The sequence below is a fragment of the Terrapene carolina genome, unplaced genomic scaffold (genome assembly GCF_002925995.2).
Source record: "Terrapene carolina triunguis isolate 2854851 unplaced genomic scaffold, T_m_triunguis-2.0 Scaffold422, whole genome shotgun sequence".
NCBI classification, from domain to species: domain Eukaryota; kingdom Metazoa; phylum Chordata; order Testudines; family Emydidae; genus Terrapene; species Terrapene triunguis.
The window spans coordinates 129079-154886 of record NW_020664773.1 but is presented as its reverse complement, the minus strand read 5'-3'; the positions used below and the strand labels follow the sequence as shown (position 1 = coordinate 154886).

General features: G+C 61.6%; 1 protein-coding gene across 1 annotated transcript in view; it reads right to left on the bottom strand.

Moving 5' to 3' along the window:
• The window catches only part of TLN1 (talin 1), a 63918-nt gene that overhangs the window by 24078 nt on the left and 14032 nt on the right, over positions 1–25808 (bottom strand). Inside the window, exons 13-41 of the mRNA XM_026658261.2 lie at positions 25286–25580; positions 24210–24376; positions 22764–22892; positions 22125–22238; positions 19374–19487; positions 18984–19118; positions 18741–18869; positions 18419–18521; positions 17740–17948; positions 17237–17356; positions 16439–16636; positions 15451–15590; positions 12775–12868; positions 12193–12282; positions 10990–11112; positions 10423–10566; positions 9576–9737; positions 9264–9404; positions 8741–8922; positions 7798–7930; positions 6801–6902; positions 6496–6666; positions 5441–5590; positions 3793–3894; positions 3450–3569; positions 3049–3195; positions 2241–2407; positions 553–736; positions 262–387 (exon numbers count right to left, since the gene is read on the bottom strand). Of these exons, the coding sequence (XP_026514046.1) occupies positions 262–387; positions 553–736; positions 2241–2407; positions 3049–3195; positions 3450–3569; positions 3793–3894; positions 5441–5590; positions 6496–6666; positions 6801–6902; positions 7798–7930; positions 8741–8922; positions 9264–9404; positions 9576–9737; positions 10423–10566; positions 10990–11112; positions 12193–12282; positions 12775–12868; positions 15451–15590; positions 16439–16636; positions 17237–17356; positions 17740–17948; positions 18419–18521; positions 18741–18869; positions 18984–19118; positions 19374–19487; positions 22125–22238; positions 22764–22892; positions 24210–24376; positions 25286–25580 (4191 nt within the window). The remainder of the gene's footprint in view (positions 1–261; positions 388–552; positions 737–2240; positions 2408–3048; positions 3196–3449; positions 3570–3792; positions 3895–5440; positions 5591–6495; positions 6667–6800; positions 6903–7797; positions 7931–8740; positions 8923–9263; positions 9405–9575; positions 9738–10422; positions 10567–10989; positions 11113–12192; positions 12283–12774; positions 12869–15450; positions 15591–16438; positions 16637–17236; positions 17357–17739; positions 17949–18418; positions 18522–18740; positions 18870–18983; positions 19119–19373; positions 19488–22124; positions 22239–22763; positions 22893–24209; positions 24377–25285; positions 25581–25808) is intronic.

Sequence of the window (25808 nt, the reverse complement as noted above, 5' to 3'; positions counted from 1 at the left end):
GCCCCCAGCTCTCCTCCACAGCCCATATCCCTCTGCCCCCAGCTCTCTCTGCCCGCCACAGCCCATGCCCCATATCCCTCCGCTCTGCCCCCAGGTCCGCCCTCCTCCCCAGCACCCTCCCCCACACCCTGTTCCCCCCAGTGACCCCGTCCTCCCCAGCACCACCCCCTACCACCTGCTTTCCTTCCCTTGTGCACCCTGTTCCCTCCCCTCCTGCTATGCGCCCAGCTCCGCTTTTCCCCCATCTGCCCACACACTGACCTTGGCAGAGTTCTTCAGCTGGTAGACGGAGGGGTCGTCCCCGGCTTTGCCGGCCGCTGCCTTGGTGGCACTGATCAGGTCCCCAAGCGCCTTGGCCACGTCCTTGACTGCATTGATCAGAACCACCTGTGAAGGAGTAGGGCCAGGTCAGCGGCTTGGCTGGTGCCCCGCAGTGACGGACAGGGAGGGGGCAGGTTGAGAAGGGAGCAAGCTGAGTGTGACGGGGCACCAAAGGCCAGGCCCCACCCCAGCCCAAACGCTGTGTGGTCCCAGATCCCAGCCCCATCTGACCTGAGTCTCCGGGTCCTCGGAGCCCAGGCTGGCAGCGCCCAGCTTCACCACTTCTGCGAGGCGGGTGATGGTGGCCACGGAAGACTGGGCAGCCTGGGCCAGCTTCTCCTGGCTGGCAGTGGCATTCTGCACCAACACTTTGGTGTCCTCCACCAGCGCCTTGGCTGTCTTCAGGATGCCCTCCCTGTGGGAGACACAGGGGTCAGAGAGCAACAGCCTGCACCCATCCTCTGCGGGTGAATCATAGAATATCAGGGATGGAAGGGACCTCAGGAGGTATCTAGTCCCACCCCCTGCTCAAAGCAGGACCAATTCCCAACTAAATCATCCCAGCCAGGGCTTTGTCAAGCCGGGCCTTAAAAACCTCTAAGGAAGGAGATTCCACCACCTCCCTAGGTAACCCATTCCAGTGCTTCACCACCCTCCTAGTGAAAAAGTTTTTCCTAATATCCAACCTAGACCTCCCCCACTGCAACTTGAGACCATTACTCCTTGTTCTGTCATCTGGTACCACTGAGAACAGTCTAGATCCATCCTCTTTGGAACCCCCTTTCAGGTAGTAGAAAGCAGCTATCAAATCCCCCCTCATTCTTCTCTTCTGCAGACTAAACAATCCCAGTTCCCTCAGCCTCTCCTCATAAGTCATGTGCTCCAGACCCCTAATCATTTTTGTTGCCCTCCGCTGGACTCTCTCCAATTTTTCCACATCCTTCTTGTAGTGTGGGGCCCAAAAGTGGACACACTACTCCAGGTGAGGCCTCACCAATGTCGAATAGAGGGGAACGATCACGTCCCTCGATCTGCTGGCAATGCTCCTACTTATACAGCCCAAAATGCCGTTAGCCTTCTTGGCAACAAGGGCACACTGTTGACTCATATCCAGCTTCTCATCCACTGTAACCCCTAGGTCCTTTTCTGCAGAACTGCTACCTAGCCATTCGGTCCCTAGTCTGTAGCTGTGCATGGGATTATTCCGTCCTAAGTGCAGGACTCTGCACTTGTCCTTGTTGAACCTCATCAGATTTCTTTTGGCCCAATCCTCTAATTTGTCTAGGTCCCTCTGTATCCTATCCCTACCCTCCAGCGTATCTACCATTCCTCCCAGTTTAGTGTCATCTGCAAACTTGCTGAGAGTGCAGTCCACGCCGTCCTCCAAATCATTAATGAAGATATTGAACAAAACCGGCCCCAGGACCGACCCTTGGGGTACTCCAATTGATACCGGCTGCCAACTAGACATGGAGCCATTGATCACTATGGGTGTGTGCAACACAGAGAGGTTGGGCCAGAGACTGCCCCCCATGGCCTGCCCCACCCTTTCTGGGGGGAGAGGGGGTCACAGAAAGCACGGCCTGCCCTGTGTGTGCATGTGTTACAGCTGGTAGGGGAGTGCGGGTGGGGGACAGAGCACAACCACGCAGCCCGCACCCGCTGTGTGTGAGTGTGTGTGTCAGAGAGTGTGAGAGAGTGAAAGACAATGTGTGTGTGGGGAGGGGCCCGAGAGTTGTGCCCGGCCTGCCACTTGCATCCCCCCTTCCGTGGGGGTGGAGTCAGACAGCATGGCGGGCACCCAGCCCCGCCCTCTGGGCAGAGCCATGCCCAAGGGACATGTGAAAGGAGGATGCTATAGCCAGCCCCCTAGCGGCTGTGTTTGGATCGCCCAGCGGGCTCCCCGTCCGCCCTGGTACCGGTGGTCGGCGAAGGTCTCGGCATTCTCCCGGTTCAGCGTCCCCGCGGTGGCGAACATGATGGTGGTGTCGAGGTCGGCGATGATCCCGGAGACGGCGCTGGCTGCAGTGATGCAGGCCTGGGTCCCGCGGTTCCCGGCCTGCAGGGCTGCCAACACGTGGGACACCTGTGGGGAGGAGGCTGGGATGACCCTGAGACCGATGGTGAGTGCGGGAACCCCGCTCAGTGCTGTCCCTGTCACAGCCCATCACTGTTACTGCACCAGCAGACACCACCCCGGTAGCTATAACCACTGCTGCGCCCCTCCCACCGCTCGGCAGCAGCTGAAGCCGCTGGGCATCCGTGCTCTGCCACGCCAACTAGACCCAGTGCCACCGCATGGGCTGTCTGGAAGGGCAGCAAGCAGCTGGCACATACCAGGGACCAGAAAGGGACTCCCATGGACAGAGAACATGAGGGAGTCCAGAAAGCAATGCAGAGGAGCTGGGGGCACACGCCAGCTGGAGGCACACGCCAGGTGGGTACAGCGGGCATGGGGTGGGGGCACACACCAGGCAGAGGGGTCTGGTGGGCACAGCGGGCACGGGGTGGGGGCACACACCAGGCAGAGGGGTCTGGCGGGCACAGCGGGCACGGGGTGGGGGCATACGCCAGGCACAGGGGTCTAGCGGGTATATAGCAGGCACAAAGGGACCGGGGGGCACATGCTGGTCCAACTCCACGCTCCATCCTCCCACTAGTTTTTCTGCCCATGGCCCCTTCCTCTCCTCCCTGCCAGCCGCTCCACGCTCACTCCTGCCCAATCACCTTCTCGGACACTTTGCGCGCACACTCGATCAGCTCCTTCTTCGTGTAGGCGTCGCTGGGGCTGCACTGCAGGGCTCCAGCCTTCGTCACCAGCGCAGCACAGCCGTGGCCCAGCTCCTGCACCCGGTTCTTGATGTGGGAGCCAATCTAGGAACCAGCATAGGGCGGGGTGACCCAGAGCAGAGTCAGCACCGCCCTCCACAGGGGAGCTGACACACCCTCGATATCCAATGGGAAATCCCAACTGCCCCCCCGCCCCCACGGAGACCCCGCCCTTCTCCAACCCCCAATGGGAGATCCCAGCGCTGCCCATTACCCCCTCTCCAGCCCCCAGTGAGAGATCCCAGTGCTGCCCCCCGCCCCAGTGGGAGGCCCCCGCGCTGCCCCCCAGCGCCCCTCACCTCGTCGTTCTCGGCGGTGATGGCAGCAGGCTTGGCCTGGTGAGCCAGCTGCCCGTAGTCGCTGGTGAGCTGGTTGGCCAGCGTGCCCAGCTCGTCCGGGTTGGTGGTGGATTTGGTGACCTGCAGGCAGAGTGGGATGAGAAGGGCCCATCACACCCAGGAACCACTAGCCCTGCCAGCCCTGCAGCAGCAGCAAGCCAGGCCAGCGCTGCCCTCGCGCCCCTGGAGAAGGCCTTGCAGGGTCTTGTGCGGCAAGGCTGCACGCGGCCACCGCCATCCTCCCCAGACACAGAGGGGGTGTAATGGGGAGGCACAGAAGTCACTGTCTGCCCCCAACACTCACCATCTCCTGTACCGTCACTGCAATGGCCTTGGCTGTCTTGACCATGGTGGTCTGGTAATCCACAAAGGTCCCCTCCGGCTCCCCCATGGGTCCCTCATCCAGCTGCCAGAGAGAGAGAGCCATTAACGGGATTCAGCCTGCTCCCCACCTCCCTGAGCCCCCCGCAGCAGGCAGGATCCCACAGTGCCCCAGCCTGGGCCTGCCACCACATTTCCCCAAAGGCTCCCCCGAACATGCCCTTCCCGGACTGTGCCACTGGGTACCATGGGCAGCCTGCTCCGGACAGCAGCGCACGTGGCCCTCCCTGCCCCTCCTTATTCCCAACCACGCTCAGTGCCAGGGTCACAGCCGAGTCTGAGGTTCGTAGATTCCAAGGCCAGATGGGACCATTGTGATCATCCAGTCTGACCTCCAGCAGAGCACAGGCCAGAGGCCTGCCCCGAAACAATTCCCAGAGCCCATCGCCTAGAAAACCATCTGATCTTGAGTTAACGGTTGTCGATGGAGAATCCACCACTCCCCTGGGTAAGTTGTTCCAATGATTAATTACTCTCCCCGTTAAAAATGTAGCCCTCATTTCCAGTCTGAATTTGTCTTGCTTCAACTTCCAGACACTGGATCGTGTTAGACTTTTCCTGGCTAGACTGAAGAGGCCATTAGCAAATTTCTGTTCCCCATGTAGGGACTAACAGACTGGGATCCAGTCACCCCTTCACCTTCTCTTTGTTAAGTAAACAGATTGAGTCCTGGAGCCTTTCACTACGGGTATGTGTGCATAGCCCGCGGGAGCAGCCTCCCTGCCTGGGCGACAGATTTGGGTTGGCAGGGCTCGTGGTAGTGCTCTAGACCAGAGCTTCTCAAACCAGGGGGTGCAGAATGTATTCTGGGGGGGGGCATGAGAAGCCACGCTGCCTTCAGAGTTGGGTGGCTGGAGAGTGGCAGCTGCTGGCCAGGCACCCAACTCTGAGCAGTGGAGAAGGGTGGCAATAGCATAGCATGCCACCCGTACTTCTGCGCTGCTGCTGGCAGTGGCGCTGCCTTCAGAGCTGGGCGCTCTCCGCTCTGCCTTCAGAACAGGGCAGCCGGGTATGTACTTGTGTGGCAGGAGCGGGTGGAAATTACTACAGACAGAAAGAAGGGGGGCACAATCCAATCAATTTGAGAACTGCTGCTCTAGGCAGAGCTGCGTGGACAGCACTCTAAAGCTGTGGCTTGGGCTCTCCTGCCACCCTAGGACTCAAAGCCCAAGCTCCTGCCCCAGCTTCGAAGGGCTGCCTACACAGCGATTTGTCGGGTGCAAGGGCGAGCCCCACTAGCCCACATCTGTTGACCCAGGCTGGGACACTTGCTGCCACGGGCTGTGTAGACGTACACTAAGGTACGTTTTCCAGTCCTTTAACTGCTCTCATGGCTCTGCTCGGGAAGGAGTGGTGCCTGGGATGAGCCCATCTCGTTCCACGGGACGGAGGAGGCAGGGACCCCAAATATACCCAGCACTTCATCCCTGAGCCTGTGGGCTGAAGTCCCTGGATTCTAGGGCACAAGATGGCAGCCATCAGGAAACAGCACCCGCCCCTGCCCAGGCCAATCCCTCCCCTCCCCTCTCCTCCCCGTGGCCCCTCGCTGTGCATGCGATGCTCCCCCTTGCCTGGTTTATGGCCTGGGTGATGGAGTCCACCATGCCCCCGACGACCCCGGCAGCGCTGGCAGCCTCATTGAGAGTGGTGGTCAGGTCCTCCACAGCTTCCTTCATCATCTGCACAGCCTCCTCCAGTGCCTCCTGCGTGTGTGCGGCTTGCTGCAAGCACAGGCCTGCGTCAGGCCCAGGCAGCCACCGGCAGGACACGGTGGCGGATGAGAACCGGCGACCGGGAGCACTTGGGCCTGTGCTCACGGAACCCTCCTCGGTCACCTCACGTGCACACGTCCCACCATCATGTTACACACACTCGTCGCTGGGGACACGCCTACAATGCCCTGCTGTGGGTCGCCCTGCACAAGCGCACACCACCCCCGCACAGGTTCTCACCTAGCACACGTCCCTGAAATCACACACCAGTGCAGCGTGTGAGCCTCGCACGGGCCAGGAAGGATTAACAAGCCGTGGTGCGCTCCACCGACCCTGCCCCTCGCCCCCGCATGAGCGGTCAGGCGTGGAGGGGGCAGTAAAAGGGGGGAGCTGGCTCTAAGGGCTGGGCAGTGACCAGGAAGAAGAGCAGAGCAGTCTGGCTGGGCCAGCAGCTGGGTGAAGGGCCGGCCTGCAAGAGGTAGGGCTGACCCCGCTGGTTCGTTCACTTTGCTGCCAGGAACCCACTGGTGGGCTGCAGCTGGGCCTGCCTGAAAGGATGCGGCTGAAAGCTGGGGATTTCTTTGGTTTGTGTTTAGGATGGACTCTGCCAGAGCGGGCTGGCTCCCCGCACCTGGGCCAGGGCGAAGCTACGGTGCTGAAGTGTCCACTGGGGAAACTGAGGCACAGCTGCTGCAGTGGTGCACTGCACCGTGAGGGGGTGCACAGGGATGGCACCTCTGCTACACACGCGCACACACGCTGTACGGGACCCTGCTGCAGGTGTGCACACCGCCCTCACACACATGCACACAACTGGAGATGGGCTGCACCCCCCCTACACTCAGACATGCTGCCCAACACCCTGCTTTGGGCAGCCCCCTTCCAGCTCTGCACGGAGTGCTGCCCGCACGCACCTTGGGGTTCCCGCCGGCCTCCTTGGCCGTGTACAGCATCTGCAGGGCAGACTCGGACAGCGTCTTGGTCTGGTCCAGGAGGTTCATCTGCTGCTGGTGGTTGAGCGTCTTGGAGGCAGCACCGACAGCGGCCAGAATGAGCGGCTCGAAGTACTGAGCCATCTGGGACACCTGGGGACGAGCAGCATTAGTCCCAGGGCGGCCTGAGGCTAGTCCTCGCCAGGCAACCCAACACAGGCCCCATCCCCCATGTCTGGCAGACACAGTACGTCCTGCCCCACAGCACCCCGGCCCCAGTCCGTTACCTTGTGTCCCAGCTGCGAGGCCTCCGCCCTGGCGGCGCTGGCCACAGGCTCAATCAGATTGCTGATCTCCTGAACAGCAGTGATCATCTGGTTGTGCAAAGCCTGCGGGGGGAGACACCAAGAAATAAGGCTGCCCCATGGCCCAGATCCCGGGGGCTGGAGTCACAGGGCCTGGCCAGAGGACCTAGAAGGGGAAGGGGGATGAAAGCCCAGGCCACAGGCCTGCCCCAGGAGAAGCAGGTGGCAGTGATTTGGTCACCGGACTATCCCAGCGGGACTGGTTTGGGGGCTGAGAAGTTAGATCCCCCTTAGGGGCCTGTCTAAACCCCATCCTTTGGCATGTCAGGACAGCCAGGCTGGTGCTGGCCACTGCCTGCCCTACACAATGGAACCTCGCTTCACGTGATCACTGGGGCGCACGAGCGTGTGACCACGTGCCCCACACAGGAGGGGGCAGTTGGTCCCCACAGTCACTTGGACAGGGACCCAAGAGAAGGGCAGGTCCCCATGGGATCCACTCTGCAGGGTGCCCGGCACCAGTCACGCAGGGCGGGGAGCCAGGCAGGGGCTGCGGGGAACTGGTGTGTGATGCCAAACCCCAGCATCTCTCATGGAGCAAAGAGGGGCTCAGCCAGGAAGATCCCGGGATCTGCGGGTGCAGGCGCAGGGCAGGGTTCCAGGAGTGCTGGGGGAGCAGAGCCCCATAGGGGTAAGGCAGCTTCCAGACTCTGTGCTGATTTTAACAGCGCTTTGGTCAGTTTCCCCAGGCGTCAGGCTCCTGCTGGGAAGGGGAGCCCCTGAATTTGGGGGGTGAGGCTGTGCAGGGTGCTCTCTCTAGAGTGCTGCCCCCAGCCCCAAGCATGGCAGCCACTTGTCTCTGGCCTTTCCCCTAAGAGCTGGGGACAGAGGCCCCCTGGCTGAGAAGGGCTGGGAGCAGCCTGCGCTGGGGGAGCGCAGAGCCCCCAGACAAAGGGCCCATGCTGCCCCCAAGACTCACCTCCTGGGAGATGCCCTCTCGGGGGGCCAGCTGTTGGCTGATGGCAGCCAGGGAGGCCTGGTCCACATCCCGCATGCACTTGTTCAGCACCTCGATGGCCTCGTCGCACTCCCGCTGCCCAGGAGCCTTATCCCTGTGTGACAGCCCACTGTCAGCAACGCCCGGGCCGGGACGCAGCCTCGGCTTCCCCCAGGGCAGTGTGCAGGCACCAGGGCCCCCAGGGAACCCACGGCCCAGGGGAAGGCCAGGCTAGTGCCCCAGGCTGTTCACCCCTTCACTGCCTCCTCCCGGAGCCACGGGGAGCCCAGCCCTGGGCCTGCCTGCTGGGCAGCTGCCCGTCCTGAACCAAGACAAATGGCCCTGGCCTTGCTGCGCGGGAGCAGCAACAGGAGCGTGGGACTGGAGGTGTTCATGGTTCTCCTCCAGCTCCATCCCAGCATGCACCACTGCACTTCACGCCGACTGGTCTCCCCATCTCCGGGCCAGCACGCCGCCATCCTCCTCCCTTGCCCAGCGGCTGCTGTGACACTGCCAATCACACCCTGCCATCTCCCTGCCCCCTCCCACACAGATCCCTGCCTCAGCGCCTGGAAGGCCTTGTTCCCACCCAGGCAGGCGCTGCCCAGCCCTGCACAACCGGCCGCCACGGAGACGCCCAGCAGGGAAATGGCTTGTGAGGACGTTCAGTCCTGGGCTGGGCTCCAGCAGTAATGCCCAGTGAGATGAATGTGGCTGCTGCCCGTTCTGGAGCCCAGCTGCTTGCAGACCCAGGCAGACGTCCCTGTGGACCTCCCACTTGTGGCATGTTTCCAAGACAGGCTAGAGGCTTTGCCTGTAAATGAGATCTGAGCTGAGATCTGAGCAGCTCCGGGCAGCGGTCTGGGGGGATGACAGACAGCGCTGGGCAGCCGAGAGGAGACCCCAGCCATCGGCCTGCACTCACCGCATGTTGGTGATCAGCTTCTTGATGGAATCGGAGACGGTGCGGGAGTGACCGGCAAGCACCGACCACTTGGGCGGATCCTTGGGGTTGACAGCCAGAGAGCGGGCCGTCTGGATGAGGCCTGCCGAGCTCTCCAGCATGGTCTTGGCAGAGGTGACGATGGGCTCCATGGCTCTGCGCCCCTGCCAGGGAGAGACGATGGCCTCTGTGACCCAGAGGCACTGCCTGCTCCCTGAGACCAAGGCCCCTGTCTTCGGCAATCTCCCTCCCCCTCCGATTCCCCCCATATCTGACCTCATCACCCTCTCCCCATATCCCCTCCAGTTCCCCGAGACCTGCCCCATCCCCCCGCCCACACCCCTGATCCAGGAAGCCACCCCAATCCCACCCCCCCAGGGCCTAGGGCTCTCGCCTGGGCCATGCTTCCCTCCTCCGCAGTCTGAGCTAGGAAGGAGCAGTCCCGGACACTCCCCCGGTGCCCTGTGCAGGGCACGCTCCATGCCCGCCCCGTGGCAGCTCTCACCTCAGGGCTGATCTGGGCTGGGATGGTGGCGAACTCCGGGTTGGAGGCAAAGGCCGTCAGGTTATCCACGGCCTCAATGAGGGGGGCGGTGGCTGCCCGGCATCGCTCCCGGTTGTCCTCGTTAAAGGCTCCGTCCAGCGCCTGAGGCAGCGGGAGAGACCAGCTGGTTACTGCAATGGGCCCAGTCGCCAGCCCTGCTGCACCCCCAGCTGCCCCCTCCCCAGTGCGGTCGCTGGGGACCCCCTGAGCAGCCAGCCCAAAGGGTGATGCTTCTCTCCCAGGCCGGCACGTTGCGTGGGGGCAGAGAGGTACCTTGATGGTCTTGACCAGGTTGGCCGTGCTGTTGGCCACCTCCTTGGCGGACTGGACGAACTGGCGCTTGGCGACGGGGTTCGCGGTGCGGGAGGAGGCCAGGCGGCAGGTGTTGCACAGGGCCGAGGTGTGCTTGGCTACGATGGTGGCGGCCGACAGCACCTGCAGAGAGGGGCAGGGGTCACAGGCCGTTCTGTCCAGCCCTAGATCCCAGCTCCGACCCCCTGCACCCCCCGCCTGCTCTCCCCCCCGCCGTCCTGTCCAGCCCTAGATCCCAGCTCCGACCCCCTGCACCTCCCTCCTGCTTTCCTCCCACAGAGCGGGGCAGGGGTCATACGCCATCCTGTCCAGCCCTAGATCCCAGCTCCGACCCCCCCTGCCCCTGGGGGAGAGGGGCCTCCCTGTACTCCCCGCCTCACCCCTGCCCATCCCCCCGTGCCCTGCTCCTCCCCCAGAGCAGGGACTCCCTGCACCCTGCTCCCCCACCCCCACAGAGCAGAACCAGAGGGGTCACCCAGAACCCGCTCCTGGACCAGCCCCACACAAAGTGGGGCCAGGAGGTGCCTGGAGAGCCCATTGCCACAGCCCCATCCAACCCCCCGGCGACAGACAGGGCCTGGCTCAGCCAGCAGCGACCCACGGCCAGCACCTTCAGCAGGAAGCGCCTGGAGCTGCGTCATTAGCCAGCCTGGCTCTGGCCCCAGCCTCCCAGCTGCAACCCCCCAGGGCTGGTGCCACGCCATGCCCAGGACTCGGTCCTTCCAGCTGCTCCCACCTTCCCTGCCTGTGAGCGCAGGAGGGAGCCTGGTACCCAGACAGCCTGCTCCTTCCCAGCACCCTCACCCACCTGGGACTGCGTGCAGGCCGGGTCCACCAGGTTCTGGCAGGCCATCTGGATCGCTTGGTTGGCTCTGGCAAACTGGGTGGGGTCCACTAGGCCCTGCTGTCCGGCCTGGCTGTTAGGGTCCGAAACAGCCACCAGATAGGCAGCCTGGGAGCACCAGAGAGGGGAGAAGTTGGGAACAGCACCAGGGCCAGGCAGGCCTAGGAGTCGGGGCTGAGGCAGCGCAGGGAGGGGCTCTTGGGGACCGCCCGGTGGGGGTAATGCAGCAGGGGAGGGGCTCCGGGCAATGGTCCAGAGGGGAGGGGTGAGGCAGCAACGGGGAGGAGCTCTGGGGGATGGCACAGAGGGGAGGAGTGGGGGGGCAAGGCAGCAGGGGGACGGGCTCTGGAGGGGGTGAGGCAGTGCAGGGAGGGGGTTGGGGGTCGTGCAGAGGGGACAGGTTTGGGGACGCCGGTAGCAGAGTAGGGAAGAGCTCCGGGGCACGCAGCGGCAGTGCAGGGACAGGGTCTTTGGCAGCCGGCCCCAGGGCTGTTGTGAGGGGCTGAGGCCGAAGGCTGGGCTCTCTCTCACCTGAGCAGCGGCCTCTGTGAACCCGCAGAGCGCCTTGGAGGCTGTGCTGACCGACTCCCCGAACTCGGGCAGTTTGCTGTTCTTGGCATGCTGGGAAATTCCAGCCATGGCTTCGCCCAGGACCTGCAGGAGAGAGAGGTGTCCAGAGACAGAAACCCCACAGTGCCCCCGCGAGTGAGCCTGAGATGGCTTGGCGGGGTGGACGGAGAGACAGACACGCTGCCCCCTGCTGTGTCAACGATATAGCCGCATCCACATTGTCCAGCCTCTCAGCACCACCCACCTTGGTTCCTGCAGCCTCTCTCCACTCACATTGCTCATACCATGGCCCTGGGTCCTGTTCTGGCTACCGCCCCCCTCTGCTCCCCATCTCAAGGGCATCAAGTTCAGGCTTCCTCTCCTCCCCTTCCAGGCCCTTCACGGCTAGGCTAGCCCCACTCACCCGCTCTTGTGCCTGTGAGCCAGCAGCCTGGCTGCTCCTCCCACAAACCTCTCCAGACCGTCTCCCCTTGTGCCCTGACGGGAACCAGCCTGCTGATGCGGGGCTGTGACGGGCCCAGGAGGAGAGAGAGGCCTTCAGCACAAACTTCTCTGCAGAGGTCTTATCCCTCCCTGCACTGCAGGGTACCAGGCACACTGCGGGCACTTCGGGGAACAGCAGGGACAAGATGCCCTGGATAGAGATGTGCAGTCCACCTAGAGGAAAATGCGTCCCTGCCCCGGAGCTCAGCCAGGCCATGGGACCAGCAGCCCAGACCCTGTGTTCAATGGGTGGAAGGGGTCCGGGCACCCAGGAGCACAGGGCAGGGGAGACCCCAGACACCGACAGAGACTGGCACGAGGAGAACAGGAGAAAAGCCGGCCCTGCATTGCGGCTGGCCCAGGCCACGAAGGGCCAGAATCCTGGAGGGGTTGGTCTCTGCACAAGAACCTGAGCCCCTGGAGCATTCCCTGGGCTGCCAGGGACAGACAGAGCCAGTACGGGCAAAATGGCAGATGCCTGGACATAGGGTGAGAGCAAGTCACTGCACCTGGCAAGCAGAAGGGAGCAGGAAACCTGCTGGGAGCGACCAACACAAAGGGCCTTCCCAAATACCCACCGTCCCCTTCCCAGCCCCAGCTCCCCCCGAATCACCTGTCCGCCCCCCACACCCCGATCCAGCTCCACCCACGCACCATGTGCCTCCATGTCCCCAACCTCACCTTGGAGTTCTCCATGACGCTGTCCAGGCAGTTGAAGTAGGACATGTCGTTGACAGCCTGGGTGGGGTTCTCCAGCAGCTCCCGCACCGTCTGCAGGGGGAGACATGTCAGAGCGAGCAGCGGGGGGACAGAACAGTGAAGCTGAACGTCCCCCCTCATCCTCCATTCCTGACTGTTCAGAGCCCCAGCCAGGCCCCCCCGATGTGATCACTAGTACAACCTCTTCCAACAGGAAGGACTCAGGGATCCCATGCTCTGCGCCACCCCCAGCTCTCCCAGCGCGTCCCCCGCCTTGGGGGGCCCCCCCCCCCCCCCCGCCTCCCCCCCCGCCCCGGGCGGACCCCAGCTTTCCCAGCGCGTCCCCTGCCTCGGGCGGCCCCCTGCCACCCCCAGCTTTCCCAGTGCGTCCCCCGCCTTGGGGGGCCCCCCGCCACCCCCAGCTCTCCCCCCGCCTCGGGCGGCCCCCCACCACCCCCAGCTTTCCCAGCGCATCCCCTGCCTCGGGCAGCCCCCCGCCACCCCCAGCGCGTCCCCTGCCTCGAGTGGCCCCCCCGCCACCCCCAGCCTCAGGCGGCCCCTCACCTCCAGCTCCCGCAAGGCGTTGTCACACTCCTTCTGGCCCGGAGCCTGCTGGGTGCACATTGTGATCAGCTGGTTAATGCTGTCGGTCACGGCTCTGCAAAAACAGAGGAGAGACACTCAGGGGCCGCCTCAGCACCACCAGCAGGGGGCACTGCAGGTTGGGGGGCAGGAATCCTCGCAGCAGGAGGCACTGCAGCACCACAGTGAAGAGACTGGATCGGGGTGAGCCCCTGGCAGCTCCAGACCTGACTGAGCCCCACGGATGTCAGGCCTGGCCTCGGCCTCACACAGAGGGGCCCATCCCTGAAAATCCTTCGCTGTTTGCTGAGCTTTGCTTTGTCCAGTCCCCAGCACCAAGCGCATCGCAGACAGAACCTGCCTTCAGGAGACACGCCAGTTCCCTTTCTGCCAGCCGCCTCGCAGTAAAAGTCATCACCTTTTGCTCTGCGCAGAGCAGCTCACACTGGCCGTGGCCAGGTACATCACAGCAGACCTGGCTGAGGCGGGACTGCTCCATCGAACTCACATCTCTGGGACACGGGGTCTGGCATTTCAGAGCGGTGAATGTGTGCAAAGCCATGGCCTACCCAAAATGTTCTTCCTAAGCTCCCCCAACCAGCCCTCGATGTTGGAGATCTGGGGCTACAGAGTCAGAGCAAAATGGAGTTGAGCTTTTGGACTGGGCCTCGCTCCATGACCTTCACCTCACCCATGATCCAGAACAAGGGGGTACTTTTCATTTTGCCAGATGGAAGCAAGACTGCTCCCCCAACCGCACCGGGCCCACCAGCACAGGCCATCATCCACTTCCCACATCGTCAGCATTGGCCAGTCCTTCCCAAACCTGGAGTAACCATCCCTACTGTGAGCACCAATTAAACCCTCACTGGATGAGCAAACTGGCCCAGCTGGACGCAATTCTCCGACTGCTACAACACTGGGATCCCGCACGGCGTCTCTACCGAAGCAGCTTACTGCGGTTCACAAAACCATTGACAAGCTGCCACCAAGTCCCTCCTAGGAGGTCGTTACAAGACCCACACTCCCTGCCTGGGTGAGGAGTGTGCAGAACTCCTCAAGCAACATGAAGCAAGTGGCGATTCAGATATCCCCACGTGTCTTTAGATGATGTGAACATTCCTAGCAGAGCAAGATGAGAGCAGGGTATCATGGAATGGAACACGTGATGTCCAGCTGCAAAGGGCACCATGAGAGAGGCTGGTGCTGCTCAGAAGCCTCCAGCTAAGCGCCACCACCCAGTCCCTCCAGACAGCTTTGCTGCCCACCTAGCACACAGCGCCGAGCTGGATAAGGACAGGAAGGCTGAAGGAGAGGTGAAGAAACAATGGCGGCAATACAAACAGCACTACCGCAAACCGAAGGCGACTCCCAGCCTTTCACCGCAGCAGAAAGAGAACGGGTGATCCAAAACAATGCAAACAGGTACATCTCTCCTGAACCCCTGGAGAACCTGGGGAAAGCCATGGCGAGCCAGATTCGTATCTAGAGTCAGTCAACAGAACAAAATACCTGAAAACTGGAGCAGAGGAAAAGCAACAGCTTTGCCAACACCGGAGAAAGATCCCTGCCTTGCCACCACTTACTGCCCCGCCTCTGCTAAGCTGCAGGTACAAATATCCTTCACAGAACTGCCCCCACCCTCGCTATCCTGGGTGCAGATCAAGCAGGTTTCAGCTCAAATTGCAGTGCCGGTGATGAAGTGCTGGCACTCAGCACCGGCACGGAGAATGGCTTCCAGGCCCAGCAGAAGACAGGTGCGGTATTCCTAGATTTTCCTGCTGCCTAGGACAGGACCTGGCACACAGGCCTCCTGTGCAAACTGTCACTGGTCCTACAGAAGTGGGTTGTGTGACTGTGGGCCTGTTGCTGTGAGACAGTTGGTTTCAAGATTCACTTGGACAAAAACACAGCTTCTGGGAGTCCAACAACGGTCTGTCCTCAGGGCCCAAGTCTAGCACTGACACTTCAGTGACCGTCCCAGCACCACCCCCCGGCATTGTATTGACAGAGAACACAGCCGTCTGGCAGTGCCGGACAGGGACTGCAGGCGTCTAGAAATCCTAAACGCTAACATAACAGAGACGGCCTAGGATTGTGGAAGGGGGAGACAACCTACTACCAAAAAAAGACAGTTTCAAGCTGCTTCCACCTACACCAAAACAGCCAACAAACAGCTTCCTGGAGGGGGACAGGCTGGTCTATGACGCAGAGCCTGTGTATCTGGGTGTTACGATGGCCTGAACCATGACTGTCACGGAAAAGCTCACCGAGACTCACTGAAAATACAAGAAACAAACTGATGAGCAGCCGGTTGGGTCTATGCGGGAAGCCCAGGTGCAGACCCTGCCTTGTGCTGTCCCGGAGCAGAGTCCTGCTCCCCGCCGTGGCACTAGCCAACACACTGACGAATGAAGCCAGCAGGCTGCAACTCTCAACAAGGGCTGCCTGGTCTCTCATGGCCTTGTACAATCCCTTCTCCCAGCGATTCAGTGGCTCAGACAGACTATCTGACTGTCTATGTAGATGCAAATGCAATATATACACACAGGGTGCCTGACTGCCCAGCCAGAGGGCCCTGGCACTGCGGGCACTCGCCTGTCTCCCTCCCTATGGGGCTGGACAGCAGGGCACCAGACTGTGAACAGCATCTCCTACCGTGCAGCGGCCGCCAGCTGGTTCTTGAGGTTGGGGGCAGTGGGGTCTGCGGAGAGCGCCTTAGCCGCCAGGAGCAGCTTGCTGGAGGACATAGAGATGCTCTTCAAGTTCGACACCACCTGTGCTTGGTCCTCCTTATTCTGCAACCAGCCAAGAGACCCACCTGTCACCCTTGCAGGTCACTCAGAGCCAGCCCTGCTCAGCCACACCTCCTGCCCCTGCCCACACCCCCAGGAACCCCTGCCCGGCTCAACCCACCAGCTGCCCTACCAATTCAAGCAGAACTTGCTAGTGCCCTCTACCACCAGCCAGCCACCCCCTTCCCAACTCCGCAAACAGCCCAACCGCCAGCTCAGCTAACCCACCAGTCACACCGCCATCCGGCCCAGGCACTGAATAGACAGCCAGGCACTGCATCAGCCTCTCACACCAACCCCCCAGCCATCCCACCTATGGCCAAATGGCTCTTCAGCCAGGCACTGGATAGCCAGCCAACCCCCGAGCCAGTCACTGCATCAACCACCCACGCCAACCCCCCAGCCAGCCACTCACGCCAACGCCCCCAGCCAGCCAAAGACTGTATCAGCTGCTCACGCCAATCCCCTACCCAGCTAGCCACCTATGCCAAACCTCCAGCCATCCCACCTACCTGCCAAATGGCTCTTCAGCCAGGCACTGGAGAGCCAGCCAACCCCCCAGCCAGCCACTGCACCAACCAACCCCCCAGCCTTCCCACCTATCTGCCAAACACTCTTCAGCCATCCAGACCAGGCACTGACTAGCCAGCCAACCACCCCCGGCCACTGTAACAGCCGCTCACACCCCAGCCATCCACTGCCAATCAGCACAGCCAGCCAGCCGCTCACCCCAGCACCCAGCCCACCCCAGCCAGACACCTACTGTACCAATTGCTCCCGCACCCCCCCGCCAACCAACCCACCCATTAAACTCCCCCTGGGCCGGTCACCGGCAAGGCGCCTGCTCTTACCGGGGACTGGCCAGCCATCTCCACGCCGGCCTCCAGGAACTCATTGAAGTCCTGCCCGAATTTGCCGGAGGACTTGGCCAGGTCCTGGGGGGTGCCCCGGGAGGCCTGCACCAACTCGTTGGCAGACTGGTTCAGCCCAGCTGCTGCCTGGTTCAGCTGGCTCTGTGCCTCCTGGAAGCTCTTGGTGCTGGGTGGGAGCTGGGAGCAGAGACAGAGGTGTTGGGGGGGGCGACACGCAGGAGGGGGGAGGTCACAGCCACAGGTATCCAAGCCCTGCTCCCTCTGGGCAGTGCAGGGAGTCCTAGAGATGGGGCACACGTCGATTCCAACAGCAGGGGCTGGCGGCAGCACAGAGACAGCCCGCCAGTGCCCACGCGCTGCCACCGCCTGGCGTGCCAGGAGCACGTAGCTGTGCTGGGCAAAGCAGCCTCGCCGCTCAGACGACTGAGCAGTGCCTGGCCAGGGGGGGCTCAGCAGGGCACGTTGCTCCTAGTTCAGGGAGCTTCCCACTGAAAACATCCCCTGAAACGTGGCCCAGGGCGGCGTTGGCTGGTGCGAGAGGCCCCACCCCGCAGGACCTGGGCTGGGCACTTCAGACCACAAGCTTCTTGGTGCTGTGAACGTGTCGCTGTGGAGGGGAAGTGGGGCTGAACCTCGGGGAACGCGTGTCAGAGCGAGCAGCCAGCTCCCCCCGTGGGGCGGGGGCCCCTCCTGGACTGGCCTGCAGGGAAGGATCACGCCCAGCCCCATGGCAGGAGCGATGCAAGGAGCATCTCCAGCTCATCTGGCTGCACTCACCGACTCGGCCAGCAGCTTCTTGCTGGCCTCGCTCACGGTGCGAATGGCGGCGTCCACGTCCCGCTGCCCCGGGAGGCAGTTCACGCAGCGGTTCAGGGCCTGAGACACGGCCTTGGCCACCTGCCAGGAGACAGGGACAGTCAATGGCACATGCACTTGCCTGCTCCTCCCTGGTACCCCCTTCTCCGCAGACCTGTCCCTCGAGGGTGAGTGGTGGGCACCTTCCCTCAGCCCCACTGCTGGGGCCAGGGAAACCCTCACGCCCACCAGTGCCTGGGGACTGGGGCTGGAGGGGACTGCTGGCTCCCAGGGTGGCCGGGCTGGGGGCTACTGGGGGCCCTGCACTCCCCTGGGCCAGGCGCTGCTGGCTCTCGGAATCGCCCGGCTTGGGGGGATGTTGGGGGCTGGGCTGGGGGCTGTTGGGGGCCCTGCACTCCCCTGGGCCAGGCGCTGCTGGCTCTCGGGGTGGGCGGGCTGGGGGCCGCTGGGGGCCCCGCACTCACCTGGGCCAGGCGCTGCTGGCTCTCGGGGTCGCCCGGCTTGCCCACGCCCTTGCGCGCCTCCTCGATGAGGTTTCCGGCTTTATCCATGACGTCGCCAGCGCACTCCAGCATGGCACTCTGCACTTGGGGGTCGGATGTGTTGGCTGCGACGCCGCGGGCAGCCTGGCTGAGCGAGCGCAGGGCCTGGGCCACATCCCGGGCAGCGATCCCTGGGAGAGACGCGAGGCATTGACCCAGCGTGCAGAGCCTCCCTGACCCACAGCCACCAGGGGACCCCTCCCCTGCTCAGACATCCCTTGTGCAGGCAAGGATCGGCCCCTGCCCTAGGCGGCCCAGAGCCGGACAAGTCTTCCCATTTCCGGGCCACGGGGCCGGCCCTCCCTCCATCCCCCATTTCTTCCATCCGGGCCCACAGGGACCGGCCCCTTTCCCCTGCCTCCCCCATCCGGGGGGCTGGATGGTACAGTATTCCTGCCCACAAGCACTGGTCACAGCCGTCACATTTACCTTCCTGCTGTCACCCTACACTGCCACGACAGGCTGTCACCCCCAATGTGAGCCATCGAGGGCACATGTGCACAGCACCCATCACCGGGGCAGGGCTGTACAGGGCCACGAACACAAGGAAGGCCTGGGCCTGCTCCCCCGCCCCCAGGCTTGGAGGGCTCTGCCCTGGTACCTGTATAGTTCTCGTTGCCCTGGGCCACCTCCCCCAGCAGCTGGGCGATGGCGGAGCTGACGGCCTTCGTGCTGTTCCCCAGGTCCTGGGCGCACTTCTCCATCTGGGGGCAACCAGAGAGGGTTCACCCATCACCCCACAGGTCACCACCTCCTACTCCTCACCCTTACCCCCACTCCTTATGCCAACCCCCACGCACCCACCCTCCTACCCCCCTCCTCACCCCAACTGCCCATCAATCCCACCACCATCTCACAGCCCACCTGCTGTCCCTCCTCCTGCCTGGCCACCCACACACCCATCTACCTCCCGGGGCCCTTACCGTCTCCCCCGGCAGGGGCTTGAGCTTTCCGTCTCTGGCAGCAGCCTTGGCTTCCTGCAGGTCTCGTTCCAAGCTCTGCACCATGCTGAGCGCCGAGTCTATCTCCAGGGGCCCACAGGTCTCCTGAGCCTGCAGCAGGAGAAAGGAACTGAGCCACATGGGCAGCAAACCCCCGCTCCTGGCAGCTCTACTCTCCTTTCTCGGCTAGTGCCCTCAGGGGCAGGCCAGGGCGGAGCCGCTTACCTTCTGGGCAGCTGTCCGGAGCTCGGCGAGGGCTGCGGCCAGATTCTTGGCACACTGGCTGAGCTGCATGGCAGAGGCCTGGTCCGTGATGGTGGGGACAGTGGCTTTGGCTGCAGCAACCATCTTCCCACCAGGCTGTGGGGTGGAAAGGATAAGCCATGAGAACAGGACAGGAGGCAGCACTCCCATCCCATGCCCAGCAGAGCCCCTGCACTCTGGAGGGGCAGGCAGGGAGATTCCAAACCCAGGGGACGGAATCCACATGTCCTAAGCAAAGCCACTCAGCTTGCCACCAGCAGAGGGTGAGGCCAGCCTGCACCAGAGACGAGGTGAGGGGAGTGCCAGGGCGCAGGTCCCCATGCCAGCTGCAGGGAGGAGCCCGGCTGGTACCTGCAGGAAGTTCTGGCTGGCCGCGATGAGCGCGAGCTGAGCGCTGGGGCTATCTGGCTGGGACTGGCTTCCTCGCACGCCCTGTACCAGCATCGGGATCTGATCCGCCACCACCTGCAACCAGACAGGAGAGTGAGTCAGTGGGGAGCCCAGAGTGGGCAGTGGGGCAGGGAGAGAGGGGGGCGTGAGTGAAACGCACTGCACGGTCAGGGAGTGGGCCCTACGACAGGCCTGGGGGCAAAGCTGGGCTCCCTGAGCTCCTGCTCAGGACAGGTCATACAGAAGGGTAAACTGGTGCAGAGCTGGGACAGACTGTGCGGAGAGCAGAGTCGGACTCCCATTCCCTTCCCCAGCCAGGAAAGGACACTCCGAGAGCAGGGATTCAGAGCTGAAGGCCAGGAAGGGACCAGCAGATCCCCTAGTCTGACCTGCTGCATGCCACAGGCCCTTGAATGCCACCCTGGCCCCCGGCCCGGAGCCCCAGAACTTGTGTGTGGCTGAAACAGCTTCCGGGAAAGGCAGCCAGGCTGGATCAAGAGACGGAGAATCCAGCACTGCCCACTGTGGGAGTTTCTCCCAGGGTCAGTCACCCTCGCTGTTAAACATTTGGGCCTTATTTCTAATCTGAATGTGTCTGGCTTCAGCTGCCAGCCAGTGGTTCGTGTTCTGCCTGTCTCCGCTAGGAGCCTTTTCTCCCCGGGGAAGGTAGTTACACACTGCAAGCAAGTCACCCCGTGACCTTTCAGCAGATTGAGCTCGTCTCTAACTGGTCCCAGGCTCCAGAGTTAGTCTCACCAGCGCCACACACAGAGGTAAATTCACCTCCTTGCTCCCCTGTTTATACATCCCCGGATCACATTAGCCCTTTGTGCCACAGCATGGCACTGGGAGCTCATGGGCAATTGTCCACTGGGACACCAAAATCCTTCGCAGAGCCACTGGTTTCCAGGGTACAGCCCCCAGCTCTCGGAGGCATGGCTGCACTCCTGTATGGAGAACTTGGCATTTGACTGCATTAAAACACATTTTGTTTGAGTGGGCCCAGCCTATGAAGTGACCCAGATCACTCTGTATGGCTGCCCCGTCCTCCTCATTATTTACCGCTCCGTCAACCTGCGTCATCTGCAGATTTTATATTTACTGACAGATCATTAATAAAAATGTGTTGGGCCTAGAACTGATCCCCACAGAACCCCACCAGAAACTCCCCCATTCCATGAGCGTTCACCATTGACAACCACTCCTTGAAATCCACCCGTTAGCCAGACCTTAGTCCATTTAACATGTACTTTACTGATACAACAGGGCTAATTTTTAATCAGAATGTCATGTGGTACAAAGTCAGACCCTTACAGAAGTCTCCGTATATTACATCTACACAGTTACCTCACTCAATCACACTTGTAATCCCAACAAACAATGAAATCGGGTTTGTTTGACAAGACCTGTTCTCCACAAACCCAAGCTAGCTGACGTTAATTATGTTCCTGCCATTCAATTCTTTATCAGTTGACTCCCTTATCACTTTTTCACCATTTTGCCCAGGATTGAGGTCAGACTAACCAGCTAATAGCTACCCGGGTCATCCCACTTGACTAGAGCTCTGAAATTTCCCCAGTATTCCAAGGTTTATTACAAATCAAATCAGCAAGGTCAGAGATCTCCTTCTAGGACGCTTGGGTGCACGTTATCTGAGCCTGCGGATTTCAACAGGTTTGTCCCTAGTGGATATCGTCGAACATCCTCCTTAGTTATTAAAGGATTGGAAAGTACTTCCTCATCCTCGTGTGATACAAGTGCATTGGCCTTCTTCTTACCAGATACAGAACGTCTCCCTCTTCTGCATCATTCACTGTTTCACCATCTCCATTTACTAATGGGACTATGCCACTGCTAGGCTTTATTTTGCTTCCGATACATGAAAAATCTTTCTTACTGTCAGCCCTGCCACCCATGGATTTCTCCCTTTCTTTAGCTTCCCTTATCAATGTTGTGCACTTTACAACTTCCTATTTATACGGATTGCTATCTACTTCTCTTTTCTTCCAGTTGTTAATATATACATATTATTTCTAGTTGCTGCCTTCACTTGCCCCCTTAACCAGGACAGCCTTTTAACCCAAGCTGTCTTATTTCATGTTCACGGAATTGTGGCTTTTTGGTTATCTAATAATGCCCCCCAGCCAACCAGCAAGAGGGTGCTCTGAGAGCAGGGTCCTTCCCCCTCCCTGCCAACCTGGGAGAAGCCATTCTGAGAGCAGGGATACCCCCCACAACCCTGGAGAAGTTCCTCCCACCCTGAGAGGGGGCATGCCAAGAGCAGGTACCCCCCCAATCCCTCCAAACTGGGAGAGGCTGCTTCCATCCCCCTGCCAACCTGGGAAAGGTCACTCAGAGTAGGGATCCCTGCCCACATTGGGAGAGGTCACTCCCACCCACCCCCACGTGGGAGAAGCCACTCTGGGACCCCTAAGCAGCCCCCAGGCCTGGGCTGCAGGACTAAGATCCTGGCACCGCATGCTACCTCCCACAGTCGGCAGTGAAATGCTTTCCATGGGGCACTGCAGCTCCCCATCCCCCCGGGGCTTCTCCCATGCCCAGCTCTGACGCCAGGTGGAGCACGGGCTCAGTGTGTGCCAATGTCTGGCGGGGGCAGAGCAGCAGGCAGGGGAAGGGCTGGGTGGGGCGACCCTGCACTGCGACTGCTGGGACAGGGTGGCCCAGGGGGATCGGGAACACCCTGCTCCTTACCTTGCAGCTCTGCACCAGCTGCTGCTGCGCAGCTGGGTTCTTGTTGGAGGCGGCAGCATGCTGCGCGGCGGCGATGGTCTGCGTGGCAGAGGCTGCAGCCTGCTTGGCTGTGTGCTGGCAGGGAGGAAGCAGCAGGTCCGTCAGAGCTGCCTGATGCCCAGGCTGCAGGGGGCAGCCCACCCAGCAACCCCAGCCCAGGGCTCCCTCCTGCAGCTGGCCCTCTGCCCCGGGGCTCTCGCCTGACACTGGGGAGCAGGAACCGCACTGTGCCGCTCTGGGGGCCTGGCCAGCACAGACCCTGCACTCTGGGGACACCACACCCCAGCCAGCTGTGGGTGAGACGCAGGCACCAGCAGAGCAGCCTATTCACAGAGCCACCCCAGGCCCTCTGGGCAGGGAGCCGAGAACCCATCCCAGTGTGGGGTGGGGCAGGAGGGGTTTCTCTGTGGGGTGTGCCGAGAGAAGGTGACTCTGTGCTCCAGAAAGCTGGGGGCTCCCGGACGCCAAAGTCCCTGCCCCTGCTCCTTTGGCAGCCCCTCGACCTCCTGATCCCTCCACACAGAACCCCCCACCACAGGCTCGCTCATCACCTGACCCTTCTGCCACAGCCCCCTCCCCTCCCCTCCCCAGGCAGCTCACCTCCAACTTGTGCACAAGCTTTTTCTTGATGGCATTCTGAGCTGCGGCATTGGTTGCTATGCGGAGCCCCTCAGCCGCTTCCCGGAGCCGCTGCTGCTGCTCCTCGCTGTCTGGGTGGGCTGCTGCTCCCTGGGAAGAGCAGGAAAACCTTTCAAGTCAGATGCCTCCCAGACTGCACCCAGCAATCTCCCCCACACTGACAGCAGCTGCTGTATGTCACCCTTAGCACCAGAGTCCCCCCGCTCAGTTCACTACAGCACAAGAGCAGGGGTCTGCAATCCGAGCCCCAGAGGAGCACGATGCTTCTCCTAAAGAGGTCAGTAGTGTTCAAATGCCATTATTAGGTTTCAGAGTCAACAGGCCTATTAAGATGCATGGAACCAGTGCTCCGAGCCCGGCACAGAGAACCTCATGCACTGAGAAACAGGAATGAGCTCCTGCCTAAGGGTAACGGGGGGCTGCAGGTTTACAGCCTTGGGATCCCGCCATGGTACAGCCTACAAAGGGAATACACCTGTAGGTGTTCATAGAAATACTGACATGTGAGTACGCCCACAAATCTATTTCTTAAAAATACCCTGGTCAAGTGAGGTCTAACACAACAGAAGTAAAGTGAAGTGCGACAATGTAAAGGCAAGTTAAGAATAAGTTCAAACATGTTTCGGTTCGAACTGGTCTTTACAAGTGTTTTAAAGTTTAAAAAAATGCTCTGTATATTAATAGTTCTTAATATGGTATTTATGCAAATATTAATTAAAATAATGCTTAACGTTAAATAGGCAATAAAGGGTAAAAAATGTAATTATATTAGCAAAAACAAATATAGTAAAAAGTAAATTTAATGGTAATTAAGAAGTTATAATTAATTATATGCTAATTTTAGATTAGGCACATCCATCTGCCATCAAAGCAATGTTAAAAAAATTCTACCCATTCTCCTCATTTAGGGGCTAAAATGTGAGTACAAGGTTATACCGTGAGGCCTGCCTGCTTACCTACCTACTTAACAGAAAACAGCTTTTAACTTCATCACTCGCTGTCTCTCACAGCCGCCCCCCAAATGTCTGTAGCTCAAACCTTGAAACATTCAGTTTAGTTTAATTTTAAATGACTAATTACAGACATTACAGGGGGCGCTCAGGCCTGCCCAGAACAGGTCCTGGTGTACTCGCCCCTCTGCCCTATATGCTGAATGCCTGACAGGGCCTGCCCTGCCCTCCCCAGGCCACGCCATGCCTGCCCTGCCCTCCCCAGGCCACGCCATGCCTGCCCTGCCCTCCCCAGGCCACGCCGTGCCTGCCCTCAGCCCGAGAGCCGCAGCTCTGCTCTCTGCTCCTCCTGGCACCGGGTCGGGGCTGCCTGCCCTGCACAGACCAGGAGCCACACTGGATTTCCAAAGGAAGCTCGAATCCTGCCCCCCCACCCCTCGCCCGGAGTGCTGCAGACCTTCGCTGCCTCCACCATCTTGGCCGTGGCGTCGGCCAGCATCTTGGCGGCACTTAGCAGCTTGCGCGAGTTCTCCAGGTCCGTCTCCCCCTCGGCGTCAGCTTTGATGGCATTTACGAGGTCAGAGGTGGCCTGAGCCAGAATACGAGCCTGGCGCACCATTTCCCCTGGGGACCAAAGGAAGAGCTGCCTGTCAGCAAGCCCTGGACATCGCCCACCTGCACACCACATGGGACTGCAGAGGGGTCAGCCAGCGCCCTCCACCCCGTCCTGGGACCGTGGCAGGATCAGTCGGTGCTGCCCCCTGCACCCCTCGCAGCAGGGCCAGCTGGCACCCCCCACTCGCACCCCCTGGGACCGTGGCAGGGTCAGTCGGTGCTGCCCCCTGCACCCCTCGTAGCAGGGCCAGCTGGCACCCCCCACCCGCACCCCCTGGGACTGTGGCAGGATCAGTCGGTGCTGCCCCCTGCACCCCTCGTAGCAGGGCCAGCTGGTACCCCCCACCCGCATCCCCTGGGACCGTGGCAGGGTCAGTCGGCGCCGCCCCCTGCACCCCTCGCAGCAGGGCCAGCTGGCACCCCCCACCCGCACCCCCTGGGACCGTGGCAGGGTCAGTCGGTGCTGCCCCCTGCACCCCTCGTAGCAGGGCCAGCTGGCACCCCCCACCCGCATCCCCTGGGACCGTGGCAGGGTCAGTCGGCGCCGCCCCCTGCACCCCTCGCAGCAGGGCCAACTGGCACCGCCCACCCGCACCCCCTGGGACCGTGGCAGGATCAGTCGGCGCCGCCCCCTGCACCCCTCGCAGCAGGGCCAGCTGGCACCCCCCACCTGCACCCTCACTGGGAGCTCTTCATGTCCCTGCTGGCGCCGGCCTGCACCCCACTCCTAGGCCATGGCAAGGTCAGTGCAGGCCTGGCAGAGACGGACCCTTCCCCTTGTGAGATCACAGCATGGAGCAGGCACAGCAACAGCGGGCCACCACCCTAGAAGATGCTGTTACCCTGTGATGGCCTCTCCGGCCCCTCCCCAGCCCCACACCCCCCTGCCCTGTGGTTCTCCAGGCCCCCGCCCCTCACCCGCGTCGCCCATGGAGCTGAAGATATTCTCGGTGACGTTGAGGATGGTGTCAGTGGCCTGGTCGTAGCGCCCGATGGGCTGCCCGCCGGTGGCGTGCTGCTTGATGTGCTGCAGCAGGTCGTTCAGGGCCTGCGTCACTGCGGTGGCTGCCACCCCCACCTGCTTCAGCAGCTGGTCATCGTTGGTGGCTGCCTGGGAGGCCTCCACGCAGCCTTCCGCTGACTTCGCCACCAGCTTGCCAGCCTCAATCAGCTGCTCCTGGCACACAGGGGAGCTGATCGTGGGAGCCACCACCTGCAGGAGAAGGGGGAGACCACCAGCGCCGTTACTGACCCCGGCCCCACGTCCGCCAGCACTGCAGCACACACAGGGTTAAACTGCCCCCCTGGGTCCAGCACTGCAGCGCAGAGAGGGTTAATGCCCCCGGCCCCAAGGGGGTTCATTCAGTAAGGGCTTGGGGCCACGGGGCAGGGAGCTCTGCCAGCCCTGCAAACCCAGGGCCAGCGGACAGAGCAGGAGCTC